This window comes from Centrocercus urophasianus, unplaced genomic scaffold, assembly GCF_019232065.1.
Source record: "Centrocercus urophasianus isolate 14NV4802_14NV808 unplaced genomic scaffold, USGS_Curo_1.0 seq_36, whole genome shotgun sequence".
Classification (NCBI taxonomy): Eukaryota; Metazoa; Chordata; class Aves; order Galliformes; family Phasianidae; genus Centrocercus; species Centrocercus urophasianus.
In genome coordinates, this window is record NW_024884933.1 from 4859347 (window position 1) to 4884048 (window position 24702).

Genomic DNA, 24702 nt, shown 5'->3' on the forward strand with positions numbered 1-24702 from the left:
TGCCCTGGAGATGAAACACTGCAGCTCTCAGTCCAAGTCACCAGACATGATAAGGTCCTTCTTTCTGTCTTCCCCACCCCTGTGTAGGAGCTCTCTGTTTAGGATGGGGGAAGCTGGTGGGAGCAGTTTGTTCCAATGCTGAATAATATGCACTATCGCAGGAATTAAGATTGAAAAGAGCAAACTGAGACTGCGGTGCCTTAACAAGGGAAGTGTGGTGTGTTGTGCAAATTATCTGCTCCTTTATGTTCCCTAGGGTCTCCAGCTGACTGCTGTGGGTTTCGTGCAGCATTTGTTCCCTTCTGACAGCCATTTAGAAATATCTTTTTAGTGTGACATTCATTGCATGCAGAGATCTCAAGATAAGTCATCCCTGACTGCATAGAAAATCCCAGCTCTAAAAATGATATCCAGGTCCTTCTCACTGCTTCTGACAGCATGAAGATAAACCAAAGCCAGTTCTGCCCCTTGCCTTCCTCTCTTGTTCCCCATTACACCATATGGATTTCCTCAAGCTGTAATGTGTTCCACTGCATTTAGACACTGTGCAGAAAATAAAGCCAGGAATGTTTTTTCTGACCAAATATAGTCAGGCTGACAGTTCTTGCCTGTAGTCCAAACCAAATATCCACATTTGAGGACCTGGGACTAGCAAAATTCAGGAGAACTCTGAAGTCACAGCAGAGCTTTTCTGCTCTTGAACAAAAGCAGTCGTTTTGGGGGTCAGGCAGCCTGATAAAATCGCAGAGTATTTTCAGCTATTGGAAGAGCCAAAGGTAAAGCTGCAGTTTGGACTGCCCTTTGTGTGGAGCAGCAGTGGCTCCTAGGAAGCATCTGAAAGAGGCTTCAGAAACGGGACTCAAGAATGCACATCTATTACAGTTCTAGCTCCTAACTTCTGGGGGAGATCCAAACTGAGGCATCTACCTTTAAAAAATTCTGCTTCCTTTACAGTGAGACAAAGGAAATTCTTCGGTCCCTCAGGGCACTTGGTTGTGTGAGTTCTCAGTCTGGGTTTTAATCCCCAGGTGTGCCAGTGGTGTTCAGAAGCAGTAAGGCACTGACTGGGTGCTTGAGAGACCTGGCTTCGCATTCCAGCTCTGCAAGATTCCATGCTTGAACTCAGGGAAGTCATCTTTCCTACACTGTGCTATGGTCTTAAAACCATAAGATGCAGATAATAGCAGTATATAATAATAGCAGCATAATAATAATCTGCCCCCACTTCAAGGCAGATGTGAGGCAAAATGCTTGGACACTGGTGAGAGGAGAGGGCATATGGAACAGAACATAAGGTGAGATCACTTTCAATCAGCACTGACTCTTGCTAACCTTATGGAAGGCAGAGGCACTCACTGCGTGCTTCTGCAAGGGTGTCTGGGGTGCTGTAGATCCCCCAGATCAGCGTGATTCTGAAACGTGTGTCTGTTTCAGCATCATAACCCCTCGTTAGGTAGCTCCCAGGTACACAGGGAATTTGCAGGAGTCAACTGCCAAGTTCCATGGATGGGGGAGTTGATGGTTGCTTTTATCTGAGTTTGTAAACTCCATGACCAAAATTTCCTGACTGCAGAAAGCATGCCTGCTCTTGCACAGCATCTCATTTTTCATTCTGCTGAGGACAGCCTCTGACAAATGACAGCTCCTCTACCATGAAGCATCCCTGATCAGGCATTCCACGGGCGTGATGCTGGCTTCTGGATTCCTTTCTCTGTCCCCCTCCCCCAATTTTTTCATTACATAAAGCTGACAACTGCAGATTTGTCCTCTGTTGATTATACAGTCAGTTAAAAAGGAGAGTTCATGGCCATCCCAGCTTGTTTCACTTTGCTGCTTTTCCTCTGCCAGCCCAACTTTCAGCTGCAGTAATCTGATACGGTTTGGCAGAGGCCGAGAGAATCTTTGGCACATTGGAAAGGAGCTTAATGTAAAGTCTGCTTTCTTTTTTTTTTTTTTCTTCCCCCCCTTTTTTTTTTTTTGAGAGAGAGAGCGAGAGCTTTTTGAAACCAGTGATTCTGCACAGCTTTGGCAGTGATTGCAGGACTCCTCAGAAATGCTCCAGATGCATCTGTGAGCAAAAGGATTACCAATGCATTCTGCGAAGGGAATGTCCGAGAATCTGTCTCCTCTCCTCTAGAGAGTGTTAAAGAACAACATGGATCAAATAGAACAACTTGCTGCTGACAGAAAGAAGAGCTTTCTCTCAGAGGACAATAAAAAGAGCAATGGCTATAGAACCGTTGTGGGATTCCTATGCATATTCCCATTGGTGGCTTTGCTGGCTATTGCAGGAGATCCAGCTGGAGCTGCAGTTCAGGAAAGTCAGGTAGGGAAAGGATCTGATTCTCAGGACAGCTTGGGAGGGGAGTGGGGATATCAAATGTGTGTGCATGTGTTCTTTTTACAAGAGTGGTAAATTCAGGAAGCAATCTAATCAATATGTAAGTAACTGTTAAGGCAACCAGATACGTTTGTGTATGTTTGAGTCCATTTTTGCAAGGGATCCTAAGGGGTTCTGATTCATCTAAGTAAAATTGGATGTGCACACAGCTTGCAGGCAGCCAAGCTGTAGCTCCATCAGAGCCACAGCTATCCTGAGTACCTCTGCTTTCCCAGCTTGCTGTGATGTGGCATGCATAGATTCTGCTTTCTGTGGCAGCTGAGATTCCTAGGAACTCCATATGCTGGGCTTGTGGTGTAAGATCTAACCTGGGAGTTAATGCTGGACTTACAGAAACTGTTAGATGGCTGTGACTTTCGTTAAGATATACTGGGACAGACTGGAATTCAGGTTGGAACTGGGATGCTTGGAAGCTGATCTTAATTTTCACTTTATCTTCATTTTAGCTTTCAATTTTATAAAAAGAAAAAATATTCTTTTAAATGCTTTCACCCCTTCCTGCTGTTTGTGTTTACGGTGATCCTGGCAAGCAGCATCCCTCGCTTGTATCACATATTCAGGGCTCTGTAAGTTGGTGCTAAGTCACAAAGTTACACTTCTGTTTAGTTTTGGAGGGGAACTGCATCAGAGAGAGAGAGAGAATTACATTTATTACAGTCAATGAAGTAAATTAATGGAGGCCTGACTGCACATGGTGAGTAGTTCAGAAGAGGGTTGCTGACTGTATCTGCCTGTGTGTGTCGGTGCTGTTGCAACTGTACAGCTCAGACGTGAGCAGAGGAGACTGGTTTCCTGTTGGAGTCTCCTGTTGGGATGCAGTCCCTCAGCCCTCTACCAGTCAGGACTGCAGTCATGGAGCACTTTGAGCAGCATCTGGCAGCTGTTGCTTCTTCTCCTTGCCATTGGTTTGCTGGGATGCTATTTTGCCTCTCAAAGCTTCAGCTGTTCCATCTGTGAAATGAAGACAACTTGCCTTCTGTAGAATATGCTGTGAGGCTGAGCTAACTCAGACTGGTGTTGCTTTTGTAACACTGCCACTGTACATCCTGCTTCGTGCTTGCCACGGTGCCTCTGGAGCAAAGATGAGCCAGAGATGGTCAGTGTTTTATTGCTGAAAGGGGGAAGCAGAATAGGTAAACTTCCAGAGGACTTTATTGGGTCCCATTCTTTTACCTCTGCTACTCAGGACTAACAGACTGGTATAGTTTGAGTCAGGCGTGTCACCAAATGTGATGGCTTTAAACACACTCCAGGGTTTCCAGAGCTCCAGTTTACTTTGAAGGCATTTCAGATTCACAGTCCAGCTCCATAAAGTGCTCTCAGCACAAAGAGTTGCCTGTTTGACGCATTTGTTCAGTATTTCATTTCTTCTGTGGTTAAGCTGGAGAGCAATAGCAAAGTGAAAAGGAAATGAGAGCTTTTCAGGAAGAGCTGCAGCTCTCGCTGTGGCCAGAAGCTGCCGAGCTCTCATTTCTGCTCTGCCTGCGCTGCGCTCCAGGAGGAGAGGAGTGGCAGCAGTGCCCCATGCTGGAGTTATGCAACAGCTCCAGGGAACCCACAGGCTGATCGCTGATCCAGCACTCAGCAATGCCCCAGGAGCTGCTCACAGTACTGCCCTGCTTTTGCTCCGTCTTGATTTTGTTCAGCACACTCAGAGCAGGCATGCTTTGCGAAGTCTTCTGTCCTGGACGTCTCTGAGGGAGGACTGGTTGTCCTGCCCCCAAATGCCCCATATTGGTTGGTTTGACTGCTACATTCTTCAGTCCTGCAGTCTCCCCCACCGTTTTCAACCTCTTCTTTTTCTTTTAAGGAAGATACCACATCACCTGGCCTCCGTGAAGTGAGTGCCTCTGCTTTGCACAGCCCAGCCTTTCCACCTCGGCCTCCAGCACGGAGAAAGCGATACACGATCACACCTGGACACTTGAAATGGGACCACTTCAACCTGACCTACAAGTATGGACTTGCATTGACTTTTTTTTGTTTTGTTGAGGGCATGGATATCAATCATGATACTGCCAATCCTTTTGTCAGTGACTGGGTAGCTCCTAAAACCATTTTACAGCAGGTGATAGTCTAATAAAGCCTAGAGAGCATCAAATGATGTTGGGGCAGGGACAGCATTTCCCTGATGTTATTGTGTGTTATTACAGAATCCTGTCCTTCCCAAGAAACCTCATAAATGCCAGGGACACACGCAGGGGACTGGCAGCTGCGTTCCGAATGTGGAGTGAAGTTTCACCATTCAGCTTCAGAGAAGTGCCACGCCACGTACCCAGTGATCTGAAAATAGGTGAGGCTGCACAGCCTGCTGCACTGCAGGACTGCTGTGTGTGCTAGCTGGCTCCCTTCTGCTGGGTGGCTCAAGCACTGCCTTTTCTCCTCCTCTTCCTTTTGCCCTCCCCCATGAATGTACAGTAGTTACCTCCTGACTTTCTCAAGCCTAGAAATATGTTAGTGCTGAGGTCTTATCTGCTCCGTCTCAAACCCAGATGTAAATTCTTCCTGGGATTTATGGCCTATGTGCAATAATTATTTCTTGTGCAGATGGCCACAATATTGAAATAACGAGCAGATTTTCCATTGTTTCGCAATTTGCTCTTCAGTCTGCTGCTTTCAAGCACATGATGTGCCGTCAGGGGCTTCTCCTGCGGCCACTTGTGAGCTCCAGGTGGCCCCATTCCAGTGGCCGCAGTGTGAAGCTGTTGTGATGCTAGCAGAAGGACAGCAAGCAGCTGCAATTCTGTTGCTCTCCGTTTATTTGTGTTTAAAATTGATTGCATTCTGGGGTTATCATCTCACTGTCCGATGATTATGCTCTGAGGTTATCATCTCAGGGTCCAACTTCACTCCAAAAACACCCCAAAGTTTCCTTGTGATGTTGCAAGAAGTGCTCAGCGTTCCTTTCTGCAAAGTAGATTAGTTTGTGTGCATTGAAGACAGCTCCAAATCTGAGGTCTTTGCAGAGTTGGCTCCAGTTTGCATCACAACCCTTGTTCCATACAATTGCTTTGCACTGATTTTTCCTGTTGTGTGTGTAACTTGGAAAACATTTGGGATACAGCAAGAGATGTGTTAGTAAACCACAAGTTTACAGATGTCTGTCCTGCTAGATAGACTAAATCTGCTTCTCTTTTTGCAGGCTTCTACTCCATCAATCACACAGACTGTCTGGAGTCTCTCATTCACCACTGCTTTGATGGAACAACAGGGGAACTTGCCCATGCCTTCTTCCCACCCAATGGGGAAATCCACTTTGATGACCATGAGTACTGGATATTAGGAAATACTCGGTTCAGCTGGAAGAAAGGTAAGACATGTCTCAGAGGGAACAATAATAACGCCAGCAGCATTTACATCTTAGTCCCACGTGCCAGTTCTACCACAGATTCTTTCTTCATGGCAGCGTAACTCCATTCATTTACATGGAAATAGTTATGCAGTTGATTTGCATACAGTTCAGCCACCTCTGTAAAGCAGCAATAGCACTTCTGCCTTCAAAAGGCAGGTGAATGTAAGGCTGACTATTAATGCTTGTTAATAATGACTGCTTCTCTTCCCAAAGCTGAACTAGCTCAGCTATTGGCTTAAAGAAATTTGGAAACGAAGTAGAACGGAAGTACTGTTCTTCCAAGTCACGTCAGTGAGGTTCAGCAGGAGTCTGCAAGAGCCAAAAAAAATCCACCAAGGATTCCTATTTAATGTACTGATAAATTAAGCATGTATGCAAGCCACCCCCTTCAGATGCTTTCTTCCCATACGCAGTTGGATTTAACACAGGCATTGCGCAGTATTCCTATGGCCTAGAGTTGTGCAAGGTATCAGGGTAGGTGTCAGTAACAGCTCCTCTTGTGAGTCATCCTTCAGTTAAAACCCAGCTCTGCTGGAAGCAGGCTTCAGGGCGCTGCTGACAAACGTCAGTTCAACCCTGTAAGCAAAAGTCAATCAGAGGCTTTTTCAGACTGGAGCATTCTAGCAATCTCACTCCCTGTCGTTTCCAGTCCCAGCTCAGGGCTGTGGGAACAAAGCAGCAGCAAGCTGCCCAGAGTGGGCATATTGCTCCATATTTCAATCACTGGTCTTTTGGAGCAGTCTTCTGAGTCTGGCAAGAGCTGCTGTTTGGAATTAGAAGCACGGATAAATAATTTCTTGACCGTTTACACCCAAATAGCTACAGGGAAGTTAAAACTGGCAACCTTTGATAAGACCACACCTTCCAAGTGCTAAAATTCTTCTTCTGGCTTTACACTGGGATTAGCAAACGTACTTCACTGCAGTTAGCTTTTTTCCATTTTTCTTCCAGGTGTTTGGCTTACAGATCTGGTGCACGTAGCAGCTCACGAAATAGGGCATGCCTTAGGACTCATGCACTCCCAAAACCCAAATGCTCTCATGCACATCAATGCTACTTTGACTGGGAAAAAGACCATCTCTCAAGATGAAGTCTGGGGAATTCACAGACTTTACGGTAAGGAAATGAGGGCTGTGCTCTGGGCTCCTCTTGATAAGGAACATTTGCCTGAAGTGCCAGTCAAATCCCACGGAGCTCTTTGTTAGGTACTCAGCATTTGCTGAGATGAGAGCTTGATGCCAGTGAGCCACACTCAGGAGGAATCTTATTCCTTTCTATGCAGGATATAAAGGTGCTCCTGCATGGAAGTAGCACAGTATGTAGCTCCCTGTTCTTCTAGTAATGGCATCCTATTATACTTCCAGTCCTAGGTTCCTTCTTGTCTTCGCACTACCGTTTATGTTGAACAATCTCAACTGGGTGAAATGTCAGTTTGTTTCTCAGAGGATTGTCTCCTTCTGTTTCAGGATGCAAGGACAGACTGTTTATGTGCCCCCTGTGGGCCCGGAAAGGTTTCTGTGAGAAACGTGAGAAGCTGATGAAAAAGCACTGTCCGTTCACCTGTGACTTCTGCTACGGTACCCAACTTTTCTTCTGGGATGTTGGTGGGTCTTGCAGGAGGGAGGAGGTAAAGCTAAGCAGCCTTTGCTGCAGGGATAGGCAGGATCTTAACTCTACACTAGAGGCCAGAGGCTGCAAGTGACTGGCTGCACCCAGTTCTAAGGAGAAGTGTAGCACAGATATCCTCCTGTACATCTCAGCCAAATCAAAGGCCTGGCAGTGCAGTACCTGATGCAGTGATGGGACAAGAACTAGCCAAATGAAATCTCAGGCACAGCTGGACTCGAGCTGCTCCAAGAAAAGGAGGGATACAGTATGTTAAACACCTTACCTAGCCTCAGTTTTATGCATTCAGGTAAGGGACTGATGCATTATCACCTCAGATTACTGCAGCTGTGGAATTAAGCTTCAGATAAATGCCTGCTGTCCTGATGCACCATGTAACTAGTACTTCCCTCTCCAGAACAGAGGTATTTTTACAAAAATTTGCAGCTACATGTACAGTTATTGCAGGAGAATGTTCATAAACTGAACTGTTCCTCCATGCACGTGAAGTGTGTTTATATGCAAATAGAACAGTGTTAAATGTGCATCCCAGAGCTGTTCAATTAGAGTCATTTTTTAACAAATAACCTTAAGATTACTTAGATTATAACATAATTCTGTGGAAGTGTTTTGGGATGACTCAAGCTTGATAATGAGATATGTTAACTATTGCACTTTCTTTTTCTGGTGGACAGAATTCCCATTTCCAACAGTTCCTCCTACTCTGCCACCTCCAAGGACAAAAACCAAGACTGTTTCTGAAGGCAGGAATGTCACCTTCCGCTGTGGACAGAAGATCATCCATAAAAAAGGCAAAGTTTAGTAAGTGCTCTGTCATTTATTCCAGTCTTTCAGAATACTCTGCAGCATAAATACCCCCAAGGAGAAAGAATAAGGAAGTATGGCAAAACAAAGTACATGAGAGTGCAGTTCAGCTTTTGGAACATGTGGCTGTCTTTGATTTGGCACTCTTGAGTAGAAGGAGGGGTGGCAGACTAACTGTGGGAAGGGAATGTGCAAATACTGTTTATAACACTGTGAAGCATTTATTTCAGAAGCAGATCTATCAGATGTAAGCTCAGCAGAAGAAAGATAAAATCCAATACACATATATAGCATAAGGATAATTCTTACCTCTGTCAAAGTCCCTGGGCTGTATTCTGAAAAAAACCTACTGTCTTTACTAAGAATTAACCATGAATTGAATGGATAAAGTTATGAGCACGTTACTTCTAGATGCATTTAAACTTGAGAGAAATATGTCCAAGTCCAGGGGTTAGTTTAGACTCAGGAACCAAATTCTTACTTGTTTTCAGTAAGATTCAGGATAGGACACCATGTTATTACTGCCACCATCCAGGTGAAATCAATGACAATGAGGTTAAATCTTACTGTGCAAGTCCATCCGTGCTGCAGTGCCTGCCTCAAGCACAGCTTAACAGCAAAGAGAAGGACAATGCACATGCTGCATGTACTGAATATTTTATAGTTTAATTTCTATTATTTTTCTTATGACAGCTGGTATAAAGATAAGGAGCTTCTGGAATACTCATATCCAGGTTACTTATCCTTAAATGAGGATCACATGAGCATCATTGCAAATGCAATTAATGAAGGAACTTACACTTGTATAGTAAAGAAAAAAGAAAGAATCTTGACCACTTATTCCTGGAGGATCAGACTGAGACATTAACAAGAGCTCTGGCATGAGAACTTCTCTATTTCAGATTCACAATCTGGCTTAAGCATTTTGTATTTAAACGCCAGTAGTGCAAATGAACTCCTAAATCAGCTGCTTCAGTACCTCGAGCAAGAGAGACTCTGGGACTTTGTTACTGGATAAAACAACTCTTCCAAATTAGTTTTAAAGGTAAAGAATTCATCAAGCATGTGTTGTACAGAGAATTAAAAAAGAAATTAAAAAAAAATCAAGTGTAAGATTTTGCAGTTAACCTGGATCAGTGGACTGCTGAAAAACGAGAACATAACCCTTCAGCAAACACATGGATGAACAGACTGATGGCTCAGCTATGTTGCAATGGAATCAGAGGTATTGTGGAAAGAGAATGACCAGTAAATGCGCTGTAAGTGGTTTTTTATCTTTTTTATATCACGACATGTAGGTCTATAAGAACGTTAAAAAAAGAATTACTTTTCCTTCTAGTGGGCAGAAGGAAAATCTAGGGTCACAACAAAGCCAAATTACTCCATTTCACACTTTGACATACTCAGTTCAGCTATGCACAGAATATCTCCCTTCCACCCCCCAACTACTTTCCTGTGGTGTGTATTTATTGTCTGTGTAATCTTAGCCCAGCATACCATCTACTTCCATCTGCAGCTCCTCATAACTCATCCTTTTGGTGTCTGATCAATAAGCTTCTTGACCCCTTCAACAGAGGTAAGATCATTTCCATCATCACACCCAGTCATTAACAGGTGAGGTGGATGCGCCACATCCAGAAGAGAAGCAGCATTTTTTTCCTGGGCGAAGCCCAGTGCACTCAAACATCTATCAGTTGGCAATTCAGATGTGCAGTTACAAACCCTGACAGTCATTGTATTTAATGGGTACCTGAAAGATCCTTATCCAGTATTAAGGCAGCCTACATCATTCTCTGCTTAGGTTCGTCCATTTTTAGTTGCTGTCTTAAACTCTTCAAACACGTTTCTTCCTACCTTAAGCATCTCATGTATTGCAGAATAGGTCAGCATTCTAGGAAGAGCTCTGTACCAGGACAGCAAAAGCACAAGGGAAAAGTAAGAAACTAATAAGAACAGTTTGGTACAATTGCAATAACAGTAATTTTACTGGCAGATATCTAGCATGAACTTAGCACATCTCCATTTAACAGAGCAGTGCAACACCACATGGATCCAAGCATCTTAAAACAGCTCTGTCTTTTGGATTTGGAGAAACGAAACAAGAACAGGGAGCTGATCAGCACAGCCTTCAACAGCTCTCACAAGGGGATGTCAGCACTTCAATTGCAAGGATGCTTAATCCTAGGGCAGATCCAAAGTTCTTCATTTCACAACTTAACAGTTTTGTACACATACCATTTATGATAACTGACTTTTGTGCTGTTTCTCCAAATCCTGTTTACCTCCACCTGCCCTGTGCTTCTGGCAGGCACTGTCCTTGCTGGAGTTGCAGCTAAGGACCTGCTTTGCCCCACGAATGTCCTGTAAGAAGTCACCTTCCAAAACTGAGCTGACCTCAAGGCCAGTGGAAAAAGAAACCAAGGAAAAAAGTCACAGTTTAAGACAGCAGGCCATGAGACAGCTCTGCACTGCACCCAGTGTTCCATGACACAGATGGCATGGCCCAGCACTGCTGTGCACATCTGTTCTGGCTGCAATTTCAAACCAACATCATCTTCAAGGAACTCAGGAAAAAAAAAAGAAAGAGGAATTTCTGTAAAGAAGCCAACCAAAAAAAACCTCTCCATCTCCTGCCCAGGACCACGGCATGACAGCTTCCATTTGCTGGAAATTAGTATGGAAAACACCTGACAGATATGGTGATACCCTCAAGGTAAGCAACAAAACTCACTTTCTCTTGGCATACACTTTCATTTTATAAAAATAAAAATTGCAATAAGCCAACAACAAAATAAATCCCTAACCTACAACAAGGCTGTGATTACCACACTCTTATGCACTGGAACCTCCATGTTTTTTAAAAGATGAATCTTTGCAGATTTTCCCTGGTTGAAATCAGTTATTTGAGATGACACAATTTCAAAGTAATTGAGTTCCATAGCTCTGTTCCTGGTGAAACAGTCCTGGAAATGTTTTCACTTTACTTGCCTTTGCCTAACTTGTTGTTTGATTAAAAACAAATAACTCCTATTAGATTCAGAGGTCCAGATTTGTTAGCCCAGGTTGGAACAAATGCTTTCCAACGGGCAATGATGCACCTGTTCCAGTAAATATCTATCATTAGTATTTCAGCTTTTTTGTCCACTTTTCACTTCTCACATCCTTCAGTACAAATAAATAAGCTTCTGCTCTTCACCTCTACCCAAACTTTGCTAAAACCATGCGTTGCTACAGTTAGTAAACTAGCAGAAAAACTGTTTCTCCATCAGAGCACCACAATCAGGCCTAATGAGAAAACAGTGCTTCATCAACACACACACAAAAAAAACAGCTTTGAAAATGTACAATTCTGGTAGCTCCCAAGAGCAGGTCCAAGGCCTTCACTCAATGAAAACAAAACCAGCACCACCAAAACAAGTCTCTTCCAATGCACTGGATGCTCATCACTACGCCTGTTGGTGGGACTGGTGCCCAGTTCTGACTGCATGAACACCCCAGTATTTTCCAAATCTTCCTGTTCCCAGAAAAGGATGATAGCATTGTAAATCAGAGACTCAGAAGACACTTATGAGGAAAGACTGGAATAGGGCAATATACAACCAGTAAAATGAAATGTTGTTATTTTTGTGGAAAAAGGACATTTTTAAAAGAAGGTTCTCTAGAAAATAAAGCTTCAATATTAATTTTTTTTGAATTATAAAACAATATAGTACACTTTTTGCTCCAGTGCCATTGTAAATACATTTATACAACACATCAACCCAGTAGTTCACTCAAAAATGTCAGTGGGTGTTGAGCCCAACCCAGCTTAGCTTTCTCCAAGGTACACAACAGGAGAGAAGCAACTTAAACATTATGATTTCTTGACCAAGCAACTACACTCAGACACAAAGAACTTACTTTAAAAAAAAAAGGAAAGTTCTTTTGCTGGACTGACAGCAACTACAACAACATCAGCACAGATGGGGGGAGGAAAGAGAAATTAAAAAAAAAAATAAATCCTCACATTTCCACTCTAGAAGACTTAATGCCACCAACATCCACGTTTGCTGCATGTGAGGAAATGACATCCTTCACGCTGTTAAACAATCAAAAATGCATTTTAATTCTACAAATTTACAAGGAGAAAAGAACAAGAACCAAAAAAAAGAAAAAAAGGGGATCAAGGATTGTACTTCAAGTTTTCCTCTGTCAAATTTTATAACGATCCTTGGCTTTTCCTGTTAATTCCAGTCCTCTAATGGAATGCAGCAGTTAAACTCCACACCCAGCAAAAGTCTTTGAATCTGGGATGACATCTGACTTTACCCCGCTGAAAACCATCTAGTTTCCCTGACGTGAAGAACAGAACTGGGGCACTCAGAAATCCACTCACGTGAACGGTTCTCTTTTTTTCCCCCTCTTCTCACTGAGTTTAAAACTTGAGGCTGAATCCGGGCCCAGCAGCAGATGCTCCTTGATTCGTGGTGGTCAGATGAAAACCGGTGTCTTTCAGATCATCGTCGCCCTGTGGAAAACATACACAGTTTATTTGTCAGTGCCTGTGCACACATCACCTCTGCAACACAGAAATCATGCCTAAAACTGATTTAAAAAAGATAGAAACAAAGAACAAAACAAAAGCTGAAGGAGCTGTAGGAGATGGTAAGTAAATACTTGATTTAGTGGCACTGTAGCTGAGTTCAGTGCAGACTGTTATTCGTGCTCTTTCTGTTGGTACTGCAGCAGGCACAATAGCTGTGCAGTGTCAATTCACCTATGCTGAGACATGGAACTGTCAATAAAGAGCTGATAATAATTAAGGCTCTTGAGATTGTACCACGTCCTACTTCTAAGCAGCTGTTTTTTGGCCAGCTTTTTCTTCAAAACTGGCAGTCCAATTCCCACACAGGAAAGAACACCAGCCTTGTATGTGACAGATTCTTTTCCAAACACTGGAAAAGGAGCAGGTTTGGCTTTGTTTTAGGACAGGGGAAGTCAGTGATGCTCACCAACTGACTGTACCCAAGGCCTCCCTCGGGCGGGCGGGGGCTGGTGCCACGTTTCACCCTTTGTTGTTCACTTTTGGCCGGCCATGTAGGAAACATGGAGGGGTCAATAGGAAGGGGAGTCTCACGGAAATACTCGTGCTTCAAACCATCCTCAGCAGTAATTCTTCTGGCCGGGTAGTACGTCAAAAAGCTGAAAAGAATTCAGGCAGACAATGAATTAGAGGGAAGATAAGAGAGACGGCCGTGCAGAAAGAAGAAAAACGTTAGCCTAAAAGATATAAAACCTTCAGAAATCAGTCATGTTTTACAACAAGTGTAACAAACAACACAATTTCCCAAGGACTGCAGAAGCTGGCACTTACTTGTTCATCAGATCAAAGCCCTGATCAGAGAGGAGTGCTCCGAATCTCTTGCGTAGATTGTTGTAGGGATATTCTGTGAACGTCATCTTCTTTACAGCTGGCAGCTCATTGTAACCAGGCCAGATTTTTTCACTTGGAGTACCCAGATCCTATAGATTAAAATGTCTCCTTAAAAAACCCATTCTAGAGTGCAGCCCTTCTGCTTATTCATTATTTAGCTACAGCAATTGATAAAAATCCAGAGAAAACAGACAACATACAAAACATTATTTTAGCCTATCATTGATAATGTAAAACAGAAAATCAAAGTAGTGAGCCTTTTATTAAGGTTGAATCTCTATCAAAGAGTAACAAGCATTTCTATTTTCTTACTGCTCTAATTTAACTGCCTCTAAAACCAGCCAGTTAGAATGGAAAGGTTTCATAAATGTTACCTTAAAAACTTTGTTAATCTGATCAATTTCCGACTTCCCTGGAAACAGCGGTTTCTGAGTTAAGAGTTCTCCAAAGATGCACCCCACTGACCACATGTCTATCGCTGTTGAATATTCCTGCAAAGAAAGAATATAAAGCCAGTGAAATAATTTAATGAGGTATTGTAGCGATAGTGCAATGTTTTGGGGTTTTTTTTGTGTGGTTCTTGGCAATGGAGCTCCCAGAGGCCCAGTGATTTCAGTGACAGAACAGGTAACCAGAAGGGAACATTGCCAGAATGTTCACAGTCCTCTGTTCTGCTCTTTTTGTCAGAAATTTTAGACCCACCCATCCATCCTCTGAGGAAGACGAAACCTTTTTAGATTTGTTATTGGGAAAACTAAAATTGAAGTTTCAGAATTTCCACTGCTAAATCAGCATAAAGAATCAAGCACACTTCTATAAATTGTTCATGAATTATAGGATGAAGTTAGTCTGAAAAGTCAATCCCTTAGCTCCCAGAAGAATAGAGAGGCATACCTTGGCTCCAAGCAACAACTCCGGAGCCCTGTACCAAAGTGTCACCACCACTGGTGTGTAAGGCTTCAGAGGAGATCCATATTCTCGGGCCAATCCAAAATCTCCAACCTGGATGAAAATCAGTTATCAGTAATGTTATCAGCATTGAGCATACCTATGGACAGCACCAGTACATGCTGGCCATTCTGGCTACTGCTGGCATTCAAAAAACAGCCACACGGACTTTGATACAGACAAGGTTAATGGCACTGTCATGCATCAGTAGGAAGAGAACACCGTTCTGCCTTCCAATTGTGCCATAAGGAATTCAGCACTCACATACCATGCTTATTAGTCACATTCTAGTATAAATCTCAAGAGCTGTGGCAAGGCAGTCTCCATCTATTACAACGTTCACTGTCTTATGACTGTATGTTTGAGGAACTTCATACACTTCAAGATTAATGCAGAACATTCTGCCCAGCTCTTAACATCACTGTCATGCAGTGTAACTCTGCAATACTAAATTTCTCATAAGCGTGCTGTGTGTCACATAGTTCTTACTTTCAAAATTCCTGAATGACTGAGCAGCAGGTTGGAAGTTTTCAAGTCCCGGTGAAGAATCCAGTTGTCATGAAGATGCTTGACTCCTCGTAGTAACTGGATCATCAAGGTTTTCACTTCACCTGAAGTGATTAAAAAAAAAGCCAAATACATTTAAAGTAAGAAATCTGCCTTCAGCTGTTGTTATTTCTAATTAGAGAACAAGGACGGAACTGGGGGGGAAAGAATGAGATGTCAAGTTAAAAACACACTAAGGAGTATGGTGTAAAAATGTGTCACAGAACAAAAACAGATCCAAAGAGCTGCCAGCATAGTAAAATGAATCTGGATAGCTAGAATGCACCCAAATAACGCTCAGAAATTAATGCTTCTCAACATAGGAACTGGCCAAAAATAAAATGCAGTGTTCACAGGGAAAACTCCCCTCTCCATTTCACCTCTGAACCTCAGTCTCACCCTGAGCATGCCAGCTGGATTCATCAGCCTATCATCACTGTACCTACCAGCACTGCCAGCTGACCTTCCTCTCTTAACCTCTATCAGTAGAATCAAATTGGACAGTGAGAAAGCAGTAGTCTCCCTTCCAAAGAACACTCAGAGGACATTCCAAGGCAATGCACGTCATCATACAAGCCAGTCCACTGATGTCAGTGCAGCCCAAAGGGAATGGGGTCTTTCTAGGTCAGTTTTCCATTTCAGACAAGTAGGGGAGACTGTGGCAAACAGTACCTGGTAGAAATGGTTGCTTCATTGTTTCCATCAGACTCTTGAGATCATGTTCTACGTAGTTCATAACAATATAGATTTTATCCATATTACTACCTACAACGATTTCCTAAAACACAAAAACAAGTGATCAAAACACAGCTTATTTTTGCAAAACATCCAATTTTTAAAGTAGAGACAAACACCGCCTATTTATTTTATGGGTGGTATATTAACAAGCTCTGCTAGGAATGCTGATGTTTATACAAGGCATTTTAAAAGCCAAGAGGCAACATTTCAGGAACAAAAATCTTTGGAAATGGAAGGTTGCTGGTCTTACTCTGACAGTGACGATATTTAGGTGCTGTGCTTTCAGAATAGTATTTATTTCTCTGAGAGAAGTAATGGGGAAGCCTTCCTTTTCCTTCTCCATCTTCAGTCGCTTCAGAGCCACGATTTCATCTGCAAGGAAAAGAGAATTTTTAGCCCATCACACAGCTAATAAAATACATGCCAAGAGGTGTCCCAGTGTACTCCTACTATTTTGATATATCTGAATGAAAACCATTACTTGAGACATCAGCAGAATCAGTCTGCATTAACAGAGTGAAAACCAAAGCAGACCAAAGAAATATTGCCAAGTTTAAGGAAAGATAAGAAAACCCACAGTAACAATTCAAAACCTGCATCAGGGGATTTAGTGTATCCTAACATAACTCACCTGGAAAGACATTACAAATAAAGCTTATTCGACACTGATTTCCTCCCCTGAGTTTGGGAGATGGGATGGAAATGTCTCACACACACCTTTCCTTAAAGACCCAACTGAAACCCCAAGTGCTACTCAAAGCATTACCCAAGCCAGTTATTTCAATGCATCTGCTTCTGCATGTTACTGTAATGGCCATATCAGCCTCAGGGCGGGCCTCAAGGAAGATGCAGAAGAGAAAAAGGAGCTGATGGCAGTTATCCAGTAAGTGAGTGATGTCAGAAAAACCACCCCAGAGGAGATCAAAAGGTCACGTAATTCTAAAACAAACAGAAACAGAGAGAACCAGAATTTAACCCCACTGCCAACATCACAGCTTGTCAGCTGGACCTGAGAATAACCACTGTTACTGTCCAAGCCTGCTCTGGAACACAGTTCTTGTCACAGGCTCTCCTCACCATCTGCCACCTCTATTTAAAATTGCAGATATTTAATTTACTGTGCCTTCACTCCCTGTCGCAGCGACCAGCCTGCTGGACTGTAACATATCGCCAGTGATGGCAACACTGGGGGGGAAACTGAGGTCACAGCCAAAGGAACAGACTGTATCTCACATTATTTTTTTCCAAGGGACCAGGAAAGCTGCATTACTGTCACCATTTCTGCTACAGCATCCAACCAAGTATTTCTTCCACTTGAGCATGGACAACGAGAGACCCGCTGTTGGCTCCTGCACTCCTAGGAAATGCAGTCACTTCCACAAGACACGTATCATTACAGCCCAGATAAAAATATGAATCCACTTGTGTATATGACATTTCTTCCACAGCAATGTAGTGCTGCATGCCCTCATGGCACACAAACACTGCTTCTATGAATTCTCTCACCAGTGGCCATGCTTAGAGGGGCACCTAGTGGCACACACTTCAAACCAACCGACCAATCCACGTTAGCTGCAGCAAAGCACAAACCAGAAATAATTGCCTAATGGACCAGCAACTGAAATCAAGTTAAGCAGTTCTACAGTGTCATGACCAATACAGAAATTAATTCTGAACTCAAACAGCTGCGAGCAAAACGCTTCTGTCAAAATCCATATCCTATTAAAAAGCAGACATTATTCCTGAAAAGGAACAAAGCATTTTAGAGATTCTGTCCATTAATGTGAGATGCAGAACCACAATTTGCATACAACTGCAGATCTGAACCTATACACATGACAAAAGCAGAAACTGGCTAGAAGAAAAATTATTTCAGCTTTCCCCTTTGTTAAGGCAGAAGGCTGATACAGAACGGACATCAGTTTTGTGCTTAAAATGCAACCTGTGTGACGAGAACCCCAATCTGTACTTCTCACTCTACCCCAGACCTCCTTCTGCATTTCCTGTGAAGTTACTAAGACGTTTGTTGGAATTTGTAAAGCAACAGAATAGTCTGCAGAAGTGCACAACACACCAGATGCCACATGCATGCACACCACCTGAACATCACTGCTTCCACACAGCAAAATAATTAGGGCAGTACTGCAGAAGGCTGATTCTGCCGTTTCCAGAACATGCAAATAAGGTAAGTTTTCCAAATCACAGCTTCCAAAATCCAACCAATCCCCATGAGCAACAATAGCTGTCACAGTAACACAGATCCTCAGCGAGACGTTTCTCACACTAGATGCCATTTAGGACATAATACTTATTTAATGCCATGCAGATAATACGAACCAGTCTTTTTGTCTTTTGCTCTGTACACCACGCCGTATGTTCCCTCTTCAATCCTGTTCAAACACTGAAACTCCTCCACACTGCGACACCCCTGAGAAAACAGTGAGAACATTCACTCCTCAATGTCTGCAGGAGCACTGCAATCATTTGTTTAACAAGACTTAAGAAAAACCTACTTCACAGGTTTAGTTACAACTAACCAAGAGAAGTACATATTTCACACACAAATGTGAGCAATAATGAGTCAACAAGACACATTCAGCCCATCAACTGACGCATAAATGCTACTGCAAACGTTTCCCATTTTAATGAAACCCATTTGCAGGGAACACTTCCAAGCATCCTTCAAGTGATCCCCTACCTGAAGGGCAGGAAGATATTTAGGAAGCTCCTGTTTCAGTTCAATAGGGGAAGAAGCAGGTGAGTCAGGAACATAGTCTCCTTCCGTCATGGCGTTGGACTGAGGGCTGCCCTCCCCCACCTCCTCTTCCTCAACCTCACTGCCTGCTGAGTCGCGATCAAACCTCGACTCTGTAACTTTAAAAGTCAGAATCAGACATGGAAAGAGGGAGTCCTTTGGAACAGAGTTAAGTTCAGCACTGGACAAATAGGGAAGTGAAAAACATCGCTATGAGATAGAAGATGTGCAACTTGAAGACCAATGAAAAGCCTGATTTCTCCTCTTGGTGGAGATGAAAACCCCTGGTTAATGTCAGGCACACACAATTTTCAGATGAACACAGCATGTCAGAAAAATAAGTCTTCACACTAAGAGAATAAAAAAAGAAGGGACCTAGTAAGTCTCATTAGACTGGGATCTTATTTCTACATACAGACCCTGGAACAGAGTTCTGATTCTGACATAACAGCTCTAAGCTGTGAAATGCACGGTGCCTCACAACCATGGCAAAACTGCACCAACAAATCGATTTTAAACAGATTTAAAATACTTTCAGAACTAGATCTGACTGAAAAACAGAGTCAATTGATATATTCAGTATTTGCATTGTACCAACTGGGATGTGGTTTCCATTCTCTCGTTCTTCCTCTTCACTCATTTCTTCTTCGCTCACCTCTTCTGCAAGACAGAATCAAGTTCAGCTGAATCAACTCAACCCTTCCTTGCAATGCAGACCACTATCCACTTTCCTCATTCATCATGCCTTCTGCACCACTGTCCAGTTCAGTGACATCACATCTGCTGTTTCGTTTGGAAAACAAAAGCTTCTTCAAACTCAACAGCACCAATTGGGAGACCACTGAATGTTTTGTGCTTGGTCATTCTGCTTCATTTTAAAGAAATACACCCAGCCAGAGCAGCCTGTTGTGACTTTTCCTTTACTAAATAATTGTAAGAATGGCTCTGAGAATTTTTAACTAACTCTTTTTTAGAAGTATGATTTGTTCAAATATTTGTAACAAGCGTGATAAAAAAAATCTGGTATTTGCAACTGAAACTATTCAAAATAGCAGAGATATTTGTATTTCACCACCCCCACGCAGAGTGCTCTCTACAGAGTACTTGTTACTGTGCAACACAGGAATATTTAAACTGTTAGTGTTACACTACTTATGAAGACAAACACGGCTTTCAGTTTTCTAATCCGGCGTCTTAGACAAATAATTGGTATTACCTCTATATAAAAGGATAGAATATGACTTGTACTTGTTTTTTTCTTTATAGTTATCTTGACCTGTGAGGTCTCAGCCTATCCTAGACTAGGAGAAAAGGAAAACATTCAAATAAAACAACACAAAATGAGAAATAAAGTAAAGCCAGAAGACCCCACCGGCCCACGCTGGGACCTGTGTTCTGTTACTCACCTGCTGACTGCTCTGACACCTCCTCAGAATTGCTCCCTGTCTCCTCCTCTTCCTCCTCCTCTTCTTCTCCCTCTTCCTCAGATCCTTCACTGCTCGACTCTTCTTCCTCTTCTTCTGAGCCTGACCCAGACTCCGCTGAGGAACAGAAACACATGGAACGAGATCAATGACATCTGCTATCTAATAACAGTGTTTCCTCAACAGACATCTGTACAATCTGTTAAATGCATTGAATTACCTGATGAAGACTCAGCTGAGCTTGTTTTTCTCTCACTGTCACTGATGTCTTGCAAGTCTGAAAGAGGGTCTCTTTCCTCTGGTTTTTCTTCTTTCACTGTTGAGACCATAAGAATCAAAACCAAGGTGCCAACTGAATTTCATTTTTATTTTTAAGCCTGAATGCCCAGATATCTACATTCTCTAGCTATTAAATAGGTGCTGAATGTTCATATACATATATATAGCAACCATAACATTTCACAGTGTGCTCAAAAGCCAAACAGTTTCCCTGAACTGCAGTGGTACCAGATCAACAGCCAAACATGTGCAATGCTGGCTTTTTAATTTAAAACATGACATGTGCCCACACCTCTCTGCAAGAAATGTATTAAAAAAGACAAGTGTAACATGATAACAAACATGACCACAACACAGAGTCCCACTAATGTACACTCACACAGCGCTTGCAATCAGTGTTTCTACTGCAGTCCATCATTGTGAAACAGCATGTGCAAATAAATGTGGATTGATCAGACCATAAGGCCAAAGGATCACTGCCTGCCTCTGCCTGGAATCTCAGCTGATTGCACTGTGCATTACAACAATTTTCACAGCTACACGCTTTAACAAAGCAGACACAGAGCTTTTCTTCTTTAACCAATGACATTTTTATGCCAATTGTGCAGGCTCTCCACCACAGTAGGGACCTTCTCTGTACAGAAAGGACCATTTTCTACCTTAGAAAACAAAACTCACTAATTGGAACACTGCCTTAAGCACTGCTCTTCTTCTACAGTACAGCAATTAGTGACACTTAAACTAGATAGTTCCCTGTAAGGTGGCCCTTAAGGTAACTTATTTCCTAAGAACAAATCCAACTGGAGTTAGTACAAACAATCCCTTTTCAATCTGCAAAGGAATAAAACCAGCAATTGCTTTAGTAACAGTGCATGTGCCACCCTTCTCAACAATTCCAGAATTATGCCACCACAGCTGAAGCGGACAACACTTTCCGTATGGTTCCAGGGATGTAAATGTTTAATACTAAAAATTAAACTCTACCCCAGAACAGCTGCTAGCCCCCAGGCAAAGACACTGAGGTGGCAAATGCTACCTGGTTTCCTGCTATCTGCTTGCTCAGGCTTGTCTCTCTGCTGTCGTAATGGGCTGCGACTCCAGGGTCTCATTTTCACTTTGTCTCCATATTCTTCCCTCACTGTTCTATGGTGTGCAGAAACTAGTGAAAACAAAACCAAAACAAAAATCGTTAAATGTCCCTGCCCTAATTAGAATACTTCAGTCTACCACAACCACCTGCTCTGCATATTTTTTCCTTTTTCCTTACAGAACAAATGGTAATGGGGAGGGGCGAAAGCAGAACCTAACTGCGTCTAGGAGAGCAAAGGACTGTGATTTCCCTCATAGCAATGCTATGTGGGTTTGGACCAAACAGTATGGCAGGAAGGTGCTGCCATACTTAACAAGCAGATGCAAGATGCCCCCTGTGCTACACACAGCACACAACCCAAACCTACAGTGTTAAGGCAAGAGAGAAGTGGACAAACCAGGGAGATGCACAAAGAAGTAAAAACAGCTAAGGGTTAGAAGAAGCTGACAGAACATTCAGAGCAATAAAGAGCTAAAACAGAAGGCTAGATTAATTGAGACCAAAACCAGTGTAAATATCAAGCACAAAAAGGAGCAGTTCAGCATAACTAGAACTAGAAAGAACAGCAACAAGTACAATGACTTCTGCTACCCTCGAGCAATCTTTGTAATTGAGCACAGATGCTGGGTCTGATTTTTACCTCTGACAGCCAGGACAAACAGAAGTCCTTTAAACAACAATGATCTGAACCCAGATGGCAAGAGATCGGCCTTATCCACAGCTGGAGGACTCACACCATCTATCCCCATCCCCATGCCACTTATTTCCCAGAACTTTACTACGCTTATGTTGAGACTTCAGTCTCTACCAGACTGGCTCAGACTCAGCCAAGGAGTGCAACTGCATTCATGACACACATACACACACAAGGACTACAGCGACGACACAGATCTTGTTTCTGAAGGAAGCCAGGCAAACAAAGACTTACCGACCAGCCCAAAAGCCAGCACACTCCCGGCATCCGATGTTGTTTTATTTCCCTGTGTAGAACTTCAAAGATTTCTTTCCCAGATAGACATCCCACCAGATTTTATTATTTTTATAAGTTCTGGCACTGACCTAAGTGAAAGCTTTCTCTACCCCCAATTCCACCACCGCAGCAGATGGCAAATCCAAACATCTTTTAGACACCAATAATCACCTTCTCTTCTGGCTTCCCGCTCCTTACGCCTTTCTTCAGCTCTCCTTTCACGCTCTTTTTGCTCCCTTTGTTCTTTCTGCTGCTCTCTGATTTTTCTCTCTCGTTCTCTCTCAAGTTGCTCCAGGCGATCTCTAGAAAATAATTGGTTATTTTTTGTTAAGCTGCAGTTCAGTACAAACTTAACTTACAAAGTAGAAGAGAACTGTTTTTCTGTAGCCGAGTACAGGGCAATTCAATTTCGTTGCAGAGAACGATGTACCTCTCCCTCCTGGAATGCTCCCTCGCCATTTCTCTCCGCTTCTGCCTTTCCCACTCTCGTCGGGCCTTATCCTGCTCTTCTCTATGCCTCTTCCTACGCTCGTGCTCCCGTTCTTTCTCCTTCACTCTGGCATGTTTCCCTGAACAGGCAAAAATGAATTCTGCAGAGTTACCATTCAAAATATTTTGCACTCCTATTTTCAAATAAGTAGAAAGGACAACACCTATGACAGCATATTCCTATGCTCTCTGTTCTTTCCTTGATGGAAACATCCTGATCTGAAAGGGCATTAAATAAGCAATTGTAAGAGCTCAAACACTTGTGTTAAATCAGAAATAAGATTGCAAGTAACAGGAAGACAAAGCGGATGTTTCTAAACTTTGTGCTCTCTTAGTTACATGGAAATGGTATTTGTTCTTTTCCGTTCAGCTACAAATACCACAGCTCATCTCCCTGACTCTGTGAGGCTGCAGTGAAGCATCACAGAGTTGCAAGAGTAAAAGCAAACTCTGTGTCCCTGTCCCAGAGTGGCTGCCGTCCTCTCAAGCACAGACGTGCATCTATCGCTCTTAAAGGGGCACTGGACACAATTAAAGAGGAAAAAAAAAGAAAGCAAATTTCACTTATTTTATCATATCCATCTGACAGGTTTTCTCTGGTCTGCAATTCTTATTTCCTCTATACAGTGCCCATTCAGTGCAACCTTGAGAAGCTACCAGAAGTGTGAACAAGGTGTAACACCACCTTCTGCTGAATGACTGCGGTGTCTCCGTTTCTCTTTCCTCTTCTCATCTTTTCTATGGTGGGTTTTTTCTTTCCGTGACATTTGCTGTGGTGGTTTTATAGCCAAGGAATCATCTTCTTCTCCTCTACAATAAAGACACAAACTGATAAGCTCAGGGAGGTTCAATGCACCGGCCTCTTCTCCCAGGCAACAAACAGGACCCGAGGAAACGGCCGTAAGTTGAACTAGAGGAGGTTTAGATTAGACATAAGGAAGAATGCTTTCTCTCTGAGTGGTCAGGCGCTGGAATGGCTGCACAGGGAGGTGGAGGAGTCACCGTCCCTGGCAGTGTTCAAGAGGAGCCTGGATGAGGAGCTGCAAGATGTGGTTTAGTGCTTGTGGTAGCTGTGCTGATGGGAGGATGGTTTTGCACTAGACGATCTTACAGGTTGCTTCCAACCTTGTGATTCTATGATTTAACAGACTGAACACTACTTTCTCTTTTATCCCTTTTGAAAAAAAAACCAAACCCAACACTCATTTTCCTGTTTTCCACAATACCCCTGAACTAAAGCATTAAGGCTACACTACAAACATCACCGAGTCGAGTGCTAAACCAGTACCTTAACCAAAACATCATGTTACTGTGCAGTGGCCAAAATGGGCTCAGAATGCACTGTTATGCCTGAACCAAGAGCCTCCTGGCACTCGGCACAGCCAGGAGGGAACCTCAAACACCTCAGAAAGTTCTGCTTTCCCCTGCAGTGCTTCAGAGCACTCAGCTCAGGGTTTTTAACCCCCAGGTGCACTCAGGGAGCATCGCACTGCAGGCAGTACCTGTCCTCCATGGAGTCCTCCCTGCGGTATGGTGAATTGCGGATCGTGATCTCCATGCGGTGATCTCTCAGCTCCCCCTCTTCAAGAGAATCCCGCTTTGAATCCCTATCATCCGACTGGGACAGGAACACACAAAGGGCAGGTAAACCAAACCACGCTCGTTCAGGCACGGCAGCACTGAGCAGCGCCGTCCCAGTCGGACACTCACGTTTTTCATGCGCTTTATCTCTGCTTTCTCCTCTTGCTCCTTCCTTCGTTTCTTTTCCTGAAGGATTTCATCCAAGGTTTTCACTTTCCAAGAATCCTTTTCATCACCCATTGGAGTTCCAAAAACCATTAAAAAAAAAAAAAAAAAAAAAAAAAAA

The 24702-nt window shown here is 43.0% G+C and overlaps 2 protein-coding genes across 9 annotated transcripts in view; one reads left to right on the forward strand and one right to left on the reverse strand.

Annotated features, from left to right (window-relative positions):
- Positions 1 to 1451: 1451 nt before the first annotated feature.
- MMP23B (matrix metallopeptidase 23B) lies at positions 1452 to 13154 on the forward strand. 3 transcript variants are annotated; one of them, XM_042831632.1, is made up of 8 exons: positions 1452 to 2326; positions 4212 to 4357; positions 4555 to 4694; positions 5544 to 5711; positions 6705 to 6869; positions 7220 to 7330; positions 8054 to 8180; positions 8877 to 13154. In XM_042831632.1, exons 1-8 carry the CDS (start codon positions 2156 to 2158, stop codon positions 9049 to 9051), a joined length of 1203 nt encoding a protein of 400 aa, XP_042687566.1. In that variant the 5' UTR covers positions 1452 to 2155; the 3' UTR covers positions 9052 to 13154. The 3 variants fall into 3 exon arrangements, with proteins under 3 accessions (XP_042687566.1, XP_042687567.1, XP_042687568.1); XM_042831633.1 differs by having other exon boundaries at positions 2172 to 2326; positions 4216 to 4357; XM_042831634.1 differs by lacking the exon at positions 1452 to 2326 and adding an exon at positions 3979 to 4138 and having other exon boundaries at positions 4216 to 4357.
- LOC122167192 (cyclin-dependent kinase 11B) overlaps positions 8182 to 24702 on the reverse strand; it is a 16873-nt gene continuing 352 nt past the window's right edge. For 2 of the 6 annotated variants that reach the window (XM_042831629.1, XM_042831630.1), the window contains exons 2-20: positions 24546 to 24641; positions 24338 to 24453; positions 23521 to 23645; positions 22777 to 22915; positions 22518 to 22648; positions 21323 to 21445; positions 20228 to 20323; positions 19990 to 20124; positions 19178 to 19243; positions 18527 to 18702; positions 18166 to 18256; positions 16079 to 16200; positions 15763 to 15868; positions 15034 to 15155; positions 14491 to 14598; positions 13971 to 14087; positions 13537 to 13685; positions 13175 to 13364; positions 8182 to 12690 (exon numbers count right to left, since the gene is read on the reverse strand). In XM_042831629.1, coding sequence (XP_042687563.1) covers positions 12598 to 12690; positions 13175 to 13364; positions 13537 to 13685; positions 13971 to 14087; positions 14491 to 14598; positions 15034 to 15155; positions 15763 to 15868; positions 16079 to 16200; positions 18166 to 18256; positions 18527 to 18702; positions 19178 to 19243; positions 19990 to 20124; positions 20228 to 20323; positions 21323 to 21445; positions 22518 to 22648; positions 22777 to 22915; positions 23521 to 23645; positions 24338 to 24453; positions 24546 to 24554 — 2214 coding nt within the window. In that variant the 5' untranslated portion in view covers positions 24555 to 24641 and the 3' untranslated portion in view covers positions 8182 to 12597. Of the gene's footprint in view, positions 12691 to 13174; positions 13365 to 13536; positions 13686 to 13970; positions 14088 to 14490; positions 14599 to 15033; positions 15156 to 15762; positions 15869 to 16078; positions 16201 to 18165; positions 18257 to 18526; positions 18703 to 19177; positions 19244 to 19989; positions 20125 to 20227; positions 20324 to 21322; positions 21446 to 22517; positions 22649 to 22776; positions 22916 to 23520; positions 23646 to 24337; positions 24454 to 24545; positions 24697 to 24702 lie in introns of those variants that run through there. The other 4 variants (XM_042831627.1, XM_042831628.1, XM_042831626.1 and 1 more) reach the window with 4 other exon arrangements.